Here is a 17,396-nt window from a genome sequence, read left to right on the forward strand (position 1 = left end):
AGACCCTGCTCATGGGATAAACTGAAATCTACATCTAATATAGGTGTAGAATTAGAGTTTCACCACATGGCTGTGACAGCACAGATATTCTTCTTGCAGTTCTTTTCTAACTGGAAGCTGTGTGATGGACTAAAAGGTTGGTTGGAGTCATTAACTAGGAGTAATGCATTTCTGTCAGCACCACTAGAATTGCACCAGGACTTTTATCATGGAACAGTTCACTCAAAACAAAAAACAGTGAATTCACAGTTTACATCTCCTCACCTGGAACCAGAAGCATGCATTTTAGTTCAGTAACTCCTGCTACTACTCTCATGATACAGTAAACCAGACCCATTTGCCATTGTAAATAAATGGAATTCAGGGATCAATACCTACTAGCAAGCCAGGTCCAGGTAACTTACGCGCACACCACATGGTTCTCTCTTTATAGCTTTTTATAGGAGAGATTAGGATGTGGGGGCTTCCCAAGTCTTCCTTATTCATGAAATCAAGTGCCACCATTAGTACTATACTCAAGTCTAGACTGCACCGTCTTAAAAAGCTGGGCACTTCTCTGTTCCCTGTCATAGTGCCAGCACACTCACATGCAGGATGTTTCGCACGTTGACAACTGTCAGGTTATGTTGTTTAGCTCCATCTTCTAAGGTGCGATCGAGGGTATCATCTAGCTTGATGTCACAAGACAGAGAGCCCTCCTCTTCTTGACTTTTCCCTTCTCTTTTCCGTTTGGTTGCCTTCCTCCTCCTCTTCCTTCTCTCAATATCCTCTCCATCCTGCTCCTCTGAAAATTAGTAAAAATGGAATCTAAAAATTCAGGTACTTCACACCCAGCACATTCTGACAGTATGATTTTTAAAATAACAAAAACTTAGAATTCTGCAAATACTGAAGTCACAGCAGCTTTCCAACAGCCCAAACGGAAATGGCCATTAGAACTAGAAACAGTCTTCTGAATAATGGATTCAAATTCTGCAGGACCTGAGCGAGTCGCATTAGTCAAGCAAATAAAGGTTATGTATTTGCCATCTCTACCAGACTGATTTTACAGAATGGTCTCAGCAGCCTTTTTACGCCTTTTCCAGAAGGAGGTGTTTTAAGTATGCCATCAAGATTAAAACAGTTGCAAAACTCCAGGCACCATACAACAACAGCAGATTACAGTTTCCGGGATTTAAAGTTTTCCCAAGTGGCGCTGTTTTGCTGACTCAGGGAAATGAAAGACTCATCACGTCCTCTGACGGAAAGCAGTGTTTTGAGTAATCAAAAATTGCAGAGATCAGCTCCATCAAGTGTCACTTGGATACCTGCAGTTTATTTAGCCACTGAACTAGACCACAGGATGAAAATTTAAAAGAAAGGCTGCACCTGAACAGCCCCTGCCATGGTGTATGCAATTCCAGAGTTCTGCATCTACTGTATCAAGTCTCAGGTCTGTTTCTTGCACAAAGCTTACCCAATGGAATAAACAGCCCCAAATACTCATTTTCCTCATCAGTCTGCTGGGGCCACTCACCAGCTCTGGTGTTCTTGAGTGGCTTCATCACAGTAGGATTTCTAACAGCCAGCTGCAAAGAACTCGCTGCAGACTCCTGCACTGCAGACTGGTTTTCAGTCAGATACAGCTCTCTCTGCGAATTCACGTCCACCTCTGTATACAGCTTAGGCGTTTTCCCTGTAAACAATACACACTAAGTTGTAGTCATACGGACACAGCTGAGCAAGGTCAAGAGGCTGCTGCAATTACAAAAGCTTATCACAACCCATTGCAATCTGTCAAACCAACTGCACAAGTCTAACCTAGCCTGTGAAAGTGATCCAGACACGCTGAACACCGCAGCAGCAGTCCCATCCTGCTGGAAACAAATCCAGGCAAAGAGATCCTCACCTCCAGCTATTTCAGTCTTTCTCCCCACACCATCAGTTTTGCACAGCTGGGCTCAAAACCGTTCCTGTCAAATGATCCAATCGCAAAAACCTGATGATTTGTTTAAAACATGGTTGTAATCCCTGTTGTATAAATGCAACTGCAACAACAGAAACCAACAGCTAGGGGCAGGCAGGCCTTCACCCAGCCAGGTTATTCACAGCCAGAACAGCCCAGGTGACTGCCACCTTCGGATGCGGTTTCACAGCCACCTTGGGCCCCTTCAGAACCACACTACTGCTGACAGGGGTGGCTACATGCCCTTCCCGCTCCTATTCCGCACAGTCCTGCAAGTCATGAAGGCCTAAAAAATTACTGTGAACTGCCCCCTGTTCCACTCCCCTTCCTCCCAACACAAAACTGGCCGTCAGTCAAATCAGTGAACAGCACGAGGAGACACAACACTTCACAAAGAAACGAGGAAGCACTGTCCCTTTTTGCTGCAGCCTGTAGTTAGATGGGCTTACAATGATTATTAAAAACCAGCCAAAACCTGAAGTTTCAACACCTTAGGCAAGTGCGAAAACACTGTCACCTGATAATACCAGCTCCACGACAGCACAGCAGCTGCCGCTCTGGGCTGGCACAGCTATTTGTGTAGCTGCACAGAAAATCAGATCGGGGACTTGATCCAGCTGGAGAGGAAAAAAACCACCCCACACACACTTCCCACACCCCCTCACTTTTTTTGCCAGATCAATTCTCCAATCTCACTGAACTCAGAGACAAAGGTGTATGCCAGGAAACGAGAAAAAGGATAGAATGGGCAATTTGGGGAAAGAGGCAACAACCACTTGTATCAGTAGACTTAAAGATGACTGCAGATACAAAATGAGCATCACTTCGCTCGTGAATCTTGTCTCCCTCGCAAGCTCACACATCACACTTTCACTGAGCAAACCTTAGAGCAAGTGAAGTTCACCTGGGCTTTTTCCACAAACTTCCAAAATACCTACGTTCTGCAACAAATCTGTAACTTCATATTAACACAAGCTTTACTCGCATCGGCTCTTATAAAGGATCACAGCAGAGCCCCATACGAGTGGCCCTCTCAACTACTTTTCCAAATGCTTGAAAGAATTATCTGCCGAGAACAAAAGCAAACGCGGACAAAGACCTCTGAAAACCAGCACTTTTGGAAGCAGCATTTTGCACTTTTGCCGGTCTCACAACTCACTAATCATTTGTTTTTAAGAACTAAACTCAGGGTGAGGGTTTCAAATCAGAGCCCGGATTTGCGAAGGCTTGACTGAAGACTGGCTGAAAGTAACACGTCCTGCAGCATGAGAAACGCGCCTACGGAACTCAGCTAGGGCTGATCGCTGCTACAGCCCACGGAAGATTAAACACAGGGGCAAGGCCAGGAAAACGTGTGCCAGTTTGTAAAACCGGGTTTTTTATTTTGGAAATCTGAAAAAAAGGCAGCTTCTAAAGCGCTTAGCGTTTGGCAGCGCTAGAGGCAGGCGGCTTAAGTTCCCCGTCGGTTTTCTAATGTTTTAAGAGAGAAAACCCCCCTCACTTTCGCCGCGGGATGCCTGCCAACCCGTAATGCTTGGGGGGGGGGGGGGACACCTCACAAACACTAATCGCCCAAAGGAGCAGCCTTACATAAACGCGCCTCTGAAGCTCTCCCTCAGCGGAGCCCGGGGGGCCGAGCCCGGGGGCCCGAGCCCGGCCGCGGGCAGGAGCGGGCGGCAGCCGGGGGCCCGCCCGTGAGGCACCGCCGCGGCCAGCGCACGCGTTTACCTTCCGCCAGCGCGTCGGGGCTCCGGAGGCCCTCAGGGAGCTGGGCGGCGGCGCAGGCCTCCCTGGCGCCCGGCGCTTCCTGAGCGCAGCCCGGGGCCGCCCTGGCCGGGGACCGCTTCCCGCCCTTCAGCGAGGCCTCCCCGGGCCCCCTCCACACGCCCGGGCCGGCGGAGGGCGGCCCCCCGGCTCGGGCCGCCGGCGCAAGCTTGGCGGAGGAGCCGCCATCGGCGGCGCCCGCCGAGGAGGAGCCGCTGGCGCCGGGCAGCTCCCCGTCCTCCCCGCGCTCCCGCGGGCTCTGCGGCCCCGCCACCGCCGCTCTCCTCTTCTTGCAGGGCAGCATCTTCAGCGAGAGCGACATCCCGGCGCCCACCTGCAAGACAGGAAAGCGGCTGGCCGCGGGGCACCGCCGCCCGGGCCCGGGCCGCCCCGTCCCGCTCGCTCCGCAGGAAGCGGAAGCGCCGCGGGGCCCGCCCGCCGCGCAAGCGCCGCCTCGCCACGCCGCCCGGGTGCCGGGCCGGCCGCCGCCATCTTGGCGGCGCGGGGGCCGCCAGCCCCGCCGTGACGGCGCGGGGCGGCGGGGGCGGCGGGCGCGGCCGCCGCCATCTTTGCTGGGCGAGGCGCCGCGCCCGCTGCCCCAGCTCCGGCCCCCCGCCCCCGCCGCCCCGGAGGGCCGTCCCGTGGGGGGGGGGGCGGGGAGGGAGGGAGGGAGAGCCTGCCCGGTGCCGCTGCCCGCGCTCCGCGGCGGAGCCCCGTCGGCCCCGGTGCCGTCCCCTCACGGCGGGAGCGGGGTCACCGGCCCCGCCAGCCCACGCACACGCCCCCGCTCCGCTGCCACCCGGCTCCTGGCCCGGGCAGCGCGGCCGGAGCCCCGACACTTGCCGAGTCACCGCCGGGCGGCTGCGGGGCGGGGCCGGCGGCCGGCTGGGGCGGGAGGGGCGGGCCGGGCCGCCGGGCGGGGCCTGCGCCGCGTCGGGACCAGTCGGCAGCTCCTGCATCCCGGGCTGCGAGCATCCTCCGGGCGGGGGCCGGCACCGCGGCGCTTCCGCACCGCGCTCCGCATCCCGGCCGCCCGGCCTAAGCTGGGCCATGGCGGAGATCACCAGTGTCCACCCCGGCTTCGGTGAGTGGGGCCGGGCCGCGCGGAGGGCCCCTTCCTCCGCCCCGGGAGCGCCCGGGCGAGGCCCGGCGCGGCGCCATCGGCCCCGCTCGCCGCGCACGGACGAGCCGCGCCGGCACCGTCCCCGCCCGCCCCCGCGGGCCCGTCGTCCTCCGCCCCGGCGGCGGCTGGGGCGGTGCCGGCGCTCGCCCCCGGAGCCGCCGCGGGAGAGGGGCCGCGGCCCGGCTCGGCCCGGCCGCCGCAGCGGGGCCCGGGCCCGCGGGGAGCAGGTGCGCGGCCGGGCCGGGCGGCCCCCGCCGCATGACGTGATGTCTGTGCCGGGCCGCGCCGCGCCCCGGCCTTTGTTCGCGCCTCCCCGGGGGCCGGGGCGGCTGCGGCACCGGCGGCGGCAGCGGCGGCCCCGGCGGCGGCGGCCGGGAGAGGGGGGCGCGGCGCGGGCCGGGGGCGCGGGGGTGCCGCGCCGGGTGGCGGGGCGGGGGGCACGGCCCCGGCTTGGCGGGGGGCGGCGCGGCCGGAGCGCTGGCCGGGCCCCGGGGGGGCCGGGAGCCGGTCCCGGGGCTGCCGGGGGCTCCTCGGTGGCGATGGAGAAACCGCAAAGCCTGCTCCATCATCAGCGGCGGAGCGGCCCGCGGCCGTGCCCGTGTGGCCGCCGTCCAGCCGCGGACATGGCGCGGCTCCCTGCGTCGCCGGCGGCATAATTCTCCTGAGTTGGTGCTCGCTAATTTTTCAGATGCTTTTTTTTGTAGTCCGGCGGGTGACGAGGGCTGGTCCTGCAGCGCCGGGTGTCTGTGCCGGCTGGCTTGCCCCAGTCCCGACGAGTGAAACCGCTGCCTCTTTCTGTCCTCCAGCAATTGACTGACCTTCCCTCAGACCATAAGGCCCGTAGTTAAAGCACGGTTGCTACCTTTCCTTTAAATTCTGAAGCACTTAGTAATAATTCTCCATACTATATCTAATGTATCTACTTACCTTTTACGTTCTGCGTTTCCCGGAATCCAGGAGCCACGCGCTGTCATAATTTAACCATTGGCCACCATTAGCTATTAGGGTATAATTAGCAAATATCAGTTTTAAAAGGAAGTTTTCAATGCTCTTTAATTAACTGAAAAATAATTCCATATCCGCAGAAGTCGGTTTTGTTTCGGTTAAATCTTAGCATCACATCAGAACAAAGATTTCTTCTGCGAAGTTTGAATGAAAAAGCATGGTTCTGCTCTTTTTGAGAGAGGAGGCAGGCTGCAGTGGCATTTACGATGGACATCCAAAGCACTTCGCTATGCACAAAGCTGCAAAAGCTTAGCTAAAATTCGTTTTAGGCAGCGTTACATCAGTGTAGTTTACAACTGGGGCAGGGTCTGGAGCACAGGGCTGGTGGGGAGCGGCTGGGGGAGCTGGGGGTGTTCAGCCTGGAGAAGAGGAGGCTGAGGGGAGACCTGATCGCTCTGCAGCTCCTGGCAGGAGGGGGCAGGGAGGGGGGTCGGGCTCTTCTCCCAAGGAACAAGCGATAGGACGAGAGGAGATGCCTCAAATTGTGCCAGGGGAGGTTTAGATTGGATATTGGGAAAAATTTCTTCACCGAAAGGGTTGTCAAGCACTGGCACAGGCTGCCCAGGGAAGCGGTTGCGTCCCCATCCCTGGAGGCATTTAAAAGCCTTGTAGGTGTGGTGCTCAGGGACCTGGTTTAGTGTGGACTTGGCAGTGTAGGTTAATGGTCGGACTTGATGATCTTAAAGGTCTTTTCCAACCAGAACGATTCTATGATTCTGTAATTCCAACTGTAAGGAATTATGGAGACAGGATTAATGAAGGCATGGAATGATGCCATAAGTAGGAGTCTCGAGCCAGGAAAAGAGCGGTGTCACGAGCAGCACGGAGCAGGGGACGATTGTTCCCTGTTTCTTTTAACACAAGAACAGGCATCGAATGAAACGAGGTGGGGCGGGCTCAAAATAAAAGCCCTTATTTTGTCATGCCACGTAATTAAGCTGAGGAACTCTTTGCCACGGAGTGTTATGGGAGCCAGATTTCAGAGTTAAGGTATTTTGATGGAAGAAAGATCACAAAGACTTATTTGATGCTTTCTAGTGTCTGCGGGTTGCTTCTTCTAAAATTGTCCACCAGATATGCAGGAAATGAAGGTACAAGAGCTGATTCTATGAACACAATAGAAACAAAACACACACAAAAAATGAGATCAGAATAAGGAAGGAGTTTCAGCATTTGTCCTTTTCTGTATATCCACTGAGTCTTTTAATAGCTGTATATGGCTGAATTGTATTCAAAGTAGCTGTTAAAGACCACTTGTCTCATTTCAAAGAGGGAACATTGAATAACAAAGTTGGTTTTTGGGATGTTTTGTTAATATTATGAATTCTTGCTTTAATTAATTCAATCCAAGGCTATACTTGCAGTGGGGCCTGAGACACATTTATCTGTGGAGTTGGTCACCGTTGCAAAAGACTTCCAGCTTCAGTCTGGGAAGACATCAACAAAAGTGATTTTGCTATTTTTGCAAAAAAGGAGACGTATTCTCTTGAAAATCACAGTTTTCCCTCAGCCTATCAGCTATTTAGATTATAGTCTGGCAGTCTTGTCCTCTTGCCTGTTAACCTCAATAAATAATAATGTGGAAAGAACAGAGAAAATACAAAATTAAGGTGCTCTCTATAGCTTCAAGTATGAGGTTGGAAGATTATTTTCTCCTTTTTATGGTACAGAATGAAGACATGAAAATCAGACAAGCTTACCTTTTGTACTAGCTGTTCCAGTTAGCTATTGCCGTGATTGTCATGACAATGATTTTTGGTTTTCCCTTTGACTATGGAAGCAGTTTGTACAATGTGTAAAGAAAGAGATGTAGGGCTAGAGGGCTTTTTTGTTTGCTTGCTTCCAAAAAAAAAAAAAATTGCTTTAATGATGATTAAACCAGTAATACAATAATAAGTTCTAAGAAGAACCTGGCTCTACTTTCCCTATAACCTCCCACTAAGAAATTGAAGACAGCACAAAGATCTCTCCCTTTTCCTTCCCTTTTAAGACTGAACAAACCCGGCTCTTTTGGTCTCTCCTCATCTTCCATCTGCTCTCCATTCTCCATCCGCTCCAACTTTTTAATCGTCTTGGTGGCCCTTGACTGGAATTGCCCGAGTATGTCGATATAATATACTGGGGAGCTCAACATTACTGGTTTCATTCTGTTTCTTGGTAATATTTCTCCAAAGTCAACTGGTATAAATAGAAAATAACTAGCGTGGTTGCTAAAAATGAACATGGTGCTTTTTTATTCTGGCTTGTCATTACTGAAGAACACAGTTGACATAAGCTCTAGAAAATATCAAATAATCCCTAAATCCAAATACAGGATTTTCTGTCCGTTGTTTTTGGACATTGGATTTTCACATGAAAAAGAGTCTTGGTGGTAACTGTGGGGTGGACAGACTTTTGTCAGTAGCTCCCAGCTCATCAAAACCTGTAATAGCAATACTGGGATGAAAAAGCAGAGGAACAGTTATGGAGAGCAACCTCAGGTTTTGGGTGAGACACAGAGAGGAACCCGTATGACCGTTTCACTAGAGCTCAGCATACTTTCCCAGAGGAGGTTGTGGGAATGGTCAGAACGGTCACTACGGGAGAAGTAGTCCACCAGTGTGATACAGATCGTTGTCATGTTATATGGACATGCAGCTGCCCTTCTTTCCCTTGGACATCTTAGGTCAGGGCCATATTCACCCCCACCAGAAAAAAAATAATTGTCATCCATCCAAATGTCACCTCTCTGTCTTTTTTGTGTACACCATTGGCCCCGTAGCTGTTCTAAGGGGCTAGGACAAAACAATCGACCATTTCAGGCCAAAGCGATTTTTAAAAAATTGTTAATAAAGGATAATTCCAGATCCAGTGTTTTGGGCATATTTATTACTCCCTTCCTGTTGTTTAAATAGAATTGTGTAATGTTTCTGAACGGGGCATTAAAAAACAAACAAAAAAGAGAGTGACTCCTGCAAATCAAGAAACCGTATTCCTGTGGAGCTGTGGAGATGCTGGTAATGCGGGAGCTTGATTTGGCAAGATAAGGCAGTCGACCGTTTGAAATTCTTGGCTCGTGAAACATAGGTCAAGCATGCGTTGGTAGTGTAAAATGTTTCCCACACAGGAAAATATAAATTAAAGGAAGTGATTTTTTTTTTTATTCTGGGGAAGCTTTGATACCAGGATTATTGAATTAAGAACCAATAATAGTACCGTATAGATCTCCATCCAGATGTGCTTGGCCCCGTGGGGGCACGGCCACCGCGAAGGTACGACCTCGTTCCTGACTGCCTTGTCTTCTCCGCAGATGTCTCCCCAGTTGTGGCAGGCCTCATTGGTGCTACTGTCCTTGTGGTTTCTGTCTCAGTAACAGTTTTTGTGTGGACATGCTGTCACCAGCAAGCAGAAAAGAAGCACAAAACCCCACCGTATAAATTCATTCACATGTTGAAAGGCATCAGTATCTATCCGGAGACCTTGAGTAACAAGAAGAAAATTAACCGAATCCGGAGAGACAAGAACGGCACTCCTAAGGAGACTGGAAGGGGTAACCTCTTGGTGGATGCTGCTGAATCTGGTTTAATAGGCTCTGATAAGGCTCCAGATGGGCCAAATGCAGTCCCCCACGTCGACCAGCTCCCAATAAAAGTAGATTATGGAGATGAACTAAGTCCAGATCAAAGCCTCACTCCAGGAGGAAGTAAAACCTCCTCCCCATCTTCTCCAGGGGATGACGTCATGTTGGGTGAACTGACTTTCTCAGTGGACTACAACTTCCCTAAAAAAGCGCTGGTAGTTACCATTCAGGAGGCTCATGGGCTGCCAGTGATGGATGAGCACACTCAGAGCTCTGACCCTTATATCAAGATGACAATTCTTCCAGATAAAAGGCATCGAGTGAAGACTCGTGTACTTCGCAAGACACTCGACCCGGTCTTTGATGAAACCTTCACCTTCTATGGGATCCCATACAGCCAGCTCCAGGATTTGGTGCTTCACTTCCTCGTGTTGAGCTTTGATCGCTTTTCTCGAGATGACGTTATTGGAGAGGTCATGGTGCCCCTTGCAGGGGTGGATCCCAGCACTGGAAAGGTTCAGCTGACCAGGGAGATCCTCAAAAGGAACATACAAGTAAGTTGCTTCATGTAGTGTGACACGAGACTCCTTGCATTATATTTGATCCAGGAGCCTCCGTGGTCTAATAAGCAGGAATACTGCAAGTCCTTAGCCATGAAACCCATTTTTCCACAGATATGTATTATTGGTATTGTATGGCTGTGCTTTTTTAGTTAGGCAGGTCTTTGCTGTGTGGTATGGCGATTTGATAAGGCATAGTCACTGTTTAGGCCTAGAGATGATGAATGCTGTAACTGATGTTGCCAAGAAAAAAGGCAAAGTCCCCATCTCCAAGTGAAAGAGCTGATGTGCTAACGGGACATTCATCAGTGCCCAGCCTTCCTGACCATATGGCAGCGGGGGGAGAGAGAGGTAAGGCTGCTCTGAGTAAGTTTGATATGGATTCTGAGTAACGACGTATTCTGTTCTGCAAAGACAAACCTCACTTAGGGAGGGAGATTTGTCTGCTCTGACCATTTTAGACACCTATACTTGTAATTATCTACATCTGACTTTGTTACTGTAAGCTGTATACATCAGCACAGTCAGTGGAGTCTGACATGATTCCTCTTGTCCTGGAGCAGATGTCTAAATCAGCTCAGATGACTCGCACCCTAGATGACTCTATTTTTTTCTCACTTGAGAACAAAGTATGTCTAAGATGATTTTGTCAAATGTAGACATCTAAAATTTAGGTGAAATGAATCCCACTCTTAGTGTCTACTGCTGTAAACTAGAAAGATGAGCAATCCGTGTAAGATATTAAGGCTTACATGGGGGAAGATGTCTTCTGTCCTGAGAAAATACAGTGCTCAAGTAGGAGGATGAAGCCGTACTTACAATTTTTATTTTCTTGCTTAGTTTATTTCTGCTACCCATCCTCTAGGTGCAATAGAAAATGGCATTTGGGCTCACTTACTGCCTTAACGTGTTAGAAATTGTTGCTGGGCTCTATAAAATACTTCATTATGTCCTAGAGTGGCAGTATTTTACTTGAAATGTTTTTCTACCATATGGGGCATTCAACTTTTTTTTTTTAAGTTATGTAAAGGAGACACTATGTCAATGACCCAAAACAAACCCAAAGAACGCCAACAAAACCAGAGTTCTGGTGATTACTTTGCTTTTCTTAGGTTCTTGGGATGCTTTACATTATGATAAAACAAATTACTGGTTTAGGTTCTTTTAATAGTATTCTTTTCAGTGCATTGACAGTCCCTCTTAGAAGTAATAGATTAAAAATAGAGGGAAAAGGTCACGCTAAATAAAAATAGATTTAATCAAGGATGCAAATTATTTAATATCTATTGGTAATCAAAAATAGATTTACCTTAGTGTCAGGTGTGCATTCTTGAAAATCCACAGTTCCACAATGTCGAAACAGCTATTACTGAAGAAAGTTTTCAGTGTCAGGAAGTTTCAAAATCTGGAATACAGAATTGCATTTAAAACCCAGCAAATTGTTGCACTGACCCAAGCCAGCAAAGGTGTACATCCCATCCTGATGAACATTCCCAGTAATTTCTAACAGACAATCTAACAGTGCAAATCACTTTGAAGTAACTGTATTAAATTACTTCAGACCAAAAGAACCCCAAAACTCTAACAACATACAGACCCCCGCCCAATACTCTCTCTGGCCATTGTATTCTGGTGTATCCAAGGAGCCAAAGTTCTCAACATTTCCCTTCCGAGGCCAGGAACTTGCTCATATATTTACTCTCCTCCCAAAATTTTGCACGGGCAGCAATATCCTTGCATTTGGAAAACGTCTTAAACACACAGAAACTGCTCAAATAAAAAGAAACCACCAAAATTATAATGGACATTTTCTGCAGTTAAGTTTACTTGCACAGATTTTTCCCCTGCTAAGCTGAATAACAGCAGTTGAAAGAACAGCTTCACCTCTTGGGTGATCACCAGAGCATTTAGTGTGACGTTTACCATAGTGCTTTACCAATTTGGAGAGAAAAATTCCTTTATTTAAGAACCCCCCCGCACCCTTTGCTCTGCAGTTAACAGTACCAGACACCGATGGGGGCAGGAGGAGGGCAAGGTGCTACCAGTCAAAACGTGCAGCAGGCGGCGATTGGAGTTGTTGCAATAGTGCGTTACTGACACCACACAATTTCATAGCCATTGCTAATACTGTTTGCCTTGATAGCAAATAAACTTAATCTAAATTAGTGCCATCTCAATGAAAGTTAATGAACACCATCTGGAAACCAAACCTCATTATCTTAATATTATATTACTCTTTGAAGGGGTGTACAGCAAGTTTAACCGAGTAGATCTGTTTTTATCTTCATCCTTTACCTTTGCAGACTAAACCGATGGTGAAACTGTCAAAGCATACCTAAAGAACTTGAGGTGCTCGGCCATCGAAGCTCTACCAGCCAGTCAATGAAACTTAAGCTCCTAAAACCCACAGACGCCTCTAGTAGCAGACTTCAAAAGGCAGCCAGAGCCGCTGTTCTCTCAGGAGGTGCCCGCCAGGTTTGCCCTCATGGAAACAGAAGTCAAGGGAAGAGGCTGTAGTGGTGCTTCCTGCGCTCAACAGGCATAGGGCGAGCAGCACGGGAGGGTTTGCGTTACGCTGCTCGCTCGCTGCTTCTCCCAGAGGCTCCATCTGCCTGACGCACTTAAAATAGCCTGCATCTAATTTTCCAACGTTTCAGGCATTTAGCACAGGGAAAGGAAATGCTGGTGACCTCCAACATTTGCCCCTGTTTATAAGACCATCTTGTCCTAACAAGTGCTTTCTGCTTCTTTTTCACAGAAATGCATTAGCAGAGGGGAGCTGCAAGTCTCCTTGTCTTACCAGCCTGTGGCGCAGAGAATGACTGTGGTGGTGCTGAAAGCCAGACATTTGCCAAAGATGGATATCACTGGCCTCTCAGGTAGAAGCTATTTTCTCCAGCTCTAAATGTGTATAAAAAAACCCTCCAAGTTTGCTTTCAGATCTTTTCACCTGTCTTATGTAAACATTTTCTCCGTTTGCACACTTTTCCTCAAACTCTTTCTAAGGGCGCTGGGTCACCACGAGTGATCCATCACTCACCAACAGATGGTTGTGCAAACAAGACCAAGTCCTTCCCGCTGCGACACCAGCAGTTGCATCTTTCTGGCATCACCTGGTTTGTTTAGGAAGCCAGCATTTTCCAAACTCAGCAGATCTCCACGTTGCTTTTGGCCAGGCTGTGCAGGCTCTCTGCCTCCCTGCTGCTGTCGCTCATCATTGCCCTTAGCAGCATTTTTTCCACGGCACGGCCGCTGCTTACTACATCTGCCTCAAACCCTGCTCCTAGAAGGAGAGGGCAGAAGAGAGCGAGCTTAAAAAAGAGGAGGGATAGACTCATAATAGAGAGGATTACATTTATACAACATTAGAAACAATTTTTTTTCTTTTTTGTTGTTTTCGCTGGTTTTGTTCTCCCACTGTTTGAAGAGAAGAGGAGCTGTCCTGGCTTTCCTGTTTTGCAGTCACAGATTCTCAGACTCCTGAATCTCCTGAGCAAAGTTTCCTTCAGGATTATGGGAAAACAGTTGGAATTAACTTGAGATTCAATAATAGCCTGACTGATACCAAATTTAATCCTGTTTTTGCAGTTTTCCCCTGTACACCTCAGAAAGAATGCAGACTAGGCTTAATTCTCTATTGTAGGCCTTAAATTTTACTCTTTCTTTTTAAAAAAAAAAAAAGAAAAACAGCTTTCTATGTGTGGTCTCCAACTACAGGATAAATTTTTTAGTAACTGTTCTTCTACCTGCTGAATCTTGCAAGGCTAACATCATTATATTATGTATAAGGTCATCATTTCAGTTGGATAAAAAAAGTGAAAATTAGCCAGTGTCAGCTGGGCAAGTGACTTCCAGCTTCAAAACTTGCCTTACATGAAAAAAAAGCACTGTGTGCCTGGTATCTTAACTTTAATCCTAAACAAGCAGCTGCATAAAGGGCAAGCTGACTGATAAAATAACCACATGAGGCTGATGGAACAGCGAAGGCTTTGTTTTAAACTTTCTTCTTTTTCAGTACCTTTCGCTGGAAGTGTTTTCCATCTGCAAATTATTAAAACCATTTTGACACTTTGTTGGGCCATTTCCTGGAATAGGGTAAAAATATTTCTTGTTATAGATGACAGCGAAAAGTGAAAGTTTTGGCCAGTTGGGCACTGACCTCACCAAAAAGCTACCTGGTCGGTATTTCTAGGATTAATTACCGCAATTTATGTGCAACTTGCTTCCCTCTGATCCCCATACAATGTTGAAACTCATAAAGAATTTGCACTGCTAACATCAGCTGGTTGCTTTGCAATGAGGAAACACGCCAACATCCCCCCCAGGGGAGCGGTAGTGAGCAGCCTGGATCCGCACCGTTTGCTTGAGCTGGCTCAAGTTCAGCAAGCTAAACCCTATCTGTTTACTTCCAGGAGCATCGCTGAGCTGTGTTATTAGTTTATTTCTCCCTCTTCTCCAACAGATCCGTACGTTAAGGTGAATGTTTATTACGGAAGAAAGCGCATAGCAAAAAAGAAGACTCACGTGAAGAAGTGCACTTTGAATCCCGTCTTCAACGAATCCTTCATTTATGATATCCCTGTTGATCTCCTTCCTGACATCAGCATCGAATTTCTAGTTATCGATTTCGACCGTACCACAAAAAATGAAGTGGTGGGACGGCTGATTTTGGGAGCGCACAGCATCACCGCAGGTGGCGTGGAACACTGGCGAGAGGTGTGTGAGAATCCTAGAAAGCCAGTTGCCAAATGGCACAGCCTGAGCGAATACTAGCAGAGGTTGTGGCAGCGACAGCCGACTTGTAGAACAGACTTAAACCTTGTTTTAGCTGTAGAACTAAACTTTCGTAAGAAGCAGCAGCTGATTGGGTCTCTAGTGATGTGATTTTGCAGGGCACTAAAATTCTAAAGAGCATTAAGTGAAAAAAAAAAAAAGATACCACAAATATATATAACAGTGTAATCACGCTATTGCATGCCTAATACAAACTGAAATTAGTATAACTACCAATATCAAGTTGCAGATTTTAATACAATTATCTGTCACTATGGAAGTTGTGTTTGTGCCGAACTGTCTTTGCTGGTATTCACCAAGATTGGCCTGTCTTTATTAGGCTTCTCCCAAAGTTTCTGAATTCTGCTGTTTAACCTCTAGTTTCTTGTTAGTTTGCCTGCCCATTGGTTCTTGCAGTTCTGTTCTTTGCTGGTTTGGGAGTACCAACAGCATTTCCATATAAAGGTGGTTTAGAATTCTGCACTAGCGCAAAAGGAAAATGCAGGGGAAAATGGCACTTTCCTTCAGAGAAGAAATAATTCTGTTGTCAGGTACTGAAATACTTGCCATTGCGATGTACTTGTTGTGGAGCTGTAAGGTCACAACGTCAAAGATTTGCATCTAAAATTCAGATACCAACAAACTGATCATCTTGCTTTTGCCACATGGAAGTCAGCACAGGCATGATCTCACAGACTATTGGGGAAACTCTGCCCTGTTTCATTTTATTTAACCCTGTCCGTGCATGAAGGGGCTACAAAAACCCAAAAACTGATGGGTCATTGATTGGTAAGGAACTCTTGCTGATTCTTTTAAACATTAAATGTGAAAATTCTACATGATTGCTAAGTTCTGTTATAATGGTGTAACATATCTGAGATAGGAAAGTATCTTTGGGGAAGAGGTTTTAAGTGAAAAAATTACAAAGCTTCTCCTCATCCATACTTGAGTCAATTTGCATTATGTATGATCTTGTAGTTAACCGAAAAGCCAGCTCTCAAAAAAGGACTAAACATAGGGCAAAGCCTGTCGCTACAAATGTGTGAAATGCTTCAAGAAGTTAATTTTCAGAGTTTCAAGGCAGCTGGAATTAGTTCTTAAACTGTGAATGACTTCTGAGACTTAGGATATGCTTACCATCACTTCTGAAGTGTAAAAATGTTACTTGGCAAGCGTGACCTGTAGCACTTCAGGCTATTAACCCTGACTAGTCAGTAGTTTTGAACAGAAGTTCATAGAGTAAAGTTCCACAAATAGAAGTGAAGTTTGGAAGCAGCTGCATTAGATCTCATGGCAAACTCACTAGCCTACGAACTGCTTTTATGCAAGACAGCAGCATCCTGGCAATAACTGGATTTGGCTTCTTACTACATTCAAGCCAGGAAAGATATAAGGGTGATAATTGGCAGCAAATAATTGTAAACGTTGTTGGTAAACTGAGCGGAAGTAGTTACAACAGGCTGTAGAAATTCATGTTATTTCTGAACTCTCCAATGGAAATACGAAGCAGAACTGAGTTTGCAGAGAGGCACATAGAAGACTGCGAATTTTCAGTAGATGTTTAGTTGCTTCCAGGCAGCCAGTCTGTTCTGTGCCCTGTGGAATGTAAATAATGTATTATAATTAAAAAAAAATTAAGATCGTTTAACTACTTGCAGGACTTGACTACTGAATTTTAGAGCCCTGTTGGAAAAATGATCCTTTCCACCTTTGTACTAATGAAAGTAGAATAATTGAGCAAGTCTTACTCGGTTTCCTCTCCAGCCACCACGTAAAGCAACAGCTGCTGGGCGGGCTCTTTGTGCGAACAGTCAGCACTTTGTTAGTTGGCAATACTTTGGCATCTCTTCCTAAGAAATTATTTTTGGAAAGCCGAATTTTCTCACTCACAACTAGTTACTCACTGAAACTTCCTTCCAGGCAGAGTGTCTTTTTAGCAACAGAAGTCACATTGAAGCTGAAGCTCTCTATTTCTCAGCCTTGCGTGGCAGACAGAAGCATGGACTTCCGTTCGTGCTTTATTGATCCTGATTACAAGGTTTCTGCCTGAGGTTATAGTAGATTTTATCTTTGTCTTAAATGCTTTCTAGCTCCTGCTCTATTAGTGGCTCACAGCCACAAACCAGAGAACGAGTTCTCCCTTGGGAATTGGTGTAGATCTATTTCAATCCTAGTTTTTGCACTAAGCAATTGTGTTGCTGAAGTTTAGCAACTGTCACGACTTTTCCTCGGAACATGCTTTCCAACACCGCTCCAAACATCTTAACAGGACGTACTAACAACAACAACCAAGTTCCCTTTTTTCCCTTCGGTGTGAAAAGCATGCTTAAGCCTAGATGATCTCCTTAAGATTCCTTTAGTTGAAAAGGAAAGATGAACTTCTTGTCAAGGAAACATGCTCAGGGTAAATAGACTTAGGCTATTGGGCAGATAGGAGTAGCTCCAACACCCTTCTGGAATAATAGGAAACTGAAGATGTGCAGATATATATTTTTTAAAACGTAAAAGAGACAGTAAGTGACAGCGGACTCACTGTAAAATCTCCCAGGTGTGGTTATTCTTTACCTTGTGTCTTCTATTGTAAAATTAACTTGGACAGTTACAACTTTGTGTGGAAAAAAAAAAAAAAGGCAAAAAACCTAACTCAACATGTGTGAAACTGCATAA

The 17,396-nt window shown here is 47.4% G+C and overlaps 3 protein-coding genes across 6 annotated transcripts in view; 1 reads left to right on the plus strand and 2 right to left on the minus strand.

The window, feature by feature from the left end:
- The window catches only part of GON4L (gon-4 like), a 28,848-nt gene extending 25,141 nt beyond the window's left edge, over positions 1-3,707 (minus strand). For 2 of the 4 annotated variants that reach the window (XM_075724472.1, XM_075724473.1), the window contains exons 1-2: positions 1,517-1,589; positions 588-784 (exon numbers count right to left, since the gene is read on the minus strand). In XM_075724472.1, coding sequence (XP_075580587.1) covers positions 588-784; positions 1,517-1,544 — 225 coding nt within the window. In that variant the 5' untranslated portion in view covers positions 1,545-1,589. Of the gene's footprint in view, positions 1-587; positions 785-1,516; positions 1,683-3,673 lie in introns of those variants that run through there. The other 2 variants (XM_075724474.1, XM_075724475.1) reach the window with 2 other exon arrangements.
- Positions 3,561-4,761, minus strand: LOC142595745 (uncharacterized). The gene is given in 4 exon segments (XM_075724583.1): positions 3,561-4,091; positions 4,093-4,164; positions 4,167-4,444; positions 4,722-4,761. Coding segments are annotated over 4 exon segments (921 nt in total).
- SYT11 (synaptotagmin 11) lies at positions 4,760-15,848 on the plus strand. Its single transcript, XM_075724353.1, has 4 exons — positions 4,760-4,793; positions 9,127-9,950; positions 12,715-12,841; positions 14,419-15,848. Exons 1-4 carry the CDS (start codon positions 4,760-4,762, stop codon positions 14,727-14,729), a joined length of 1,296 nt encoding a protein of 431 aa, XP_075580468.1. The 3' UTR covers positions 14,730-15,848.
- Positions 15,849-17,396: the final 1,548 nt, after the last annotated feature.

This window comes from Pelecanus crispus, chromosome 22 (assembly GCF_030463565.1).
Source record: "Pelecanus crispus isolate bPelCri1 chromosome 22, bPelCri1.pri, whole genome shotgun sequence".
Taxonomy (NCBI): domain Eukaryota; kingdom Metazoa; phylum Chordata; class Aves; order Pelecaniformes; family Pelecanidae; genus Pelecanus; species Pelecanus crispus.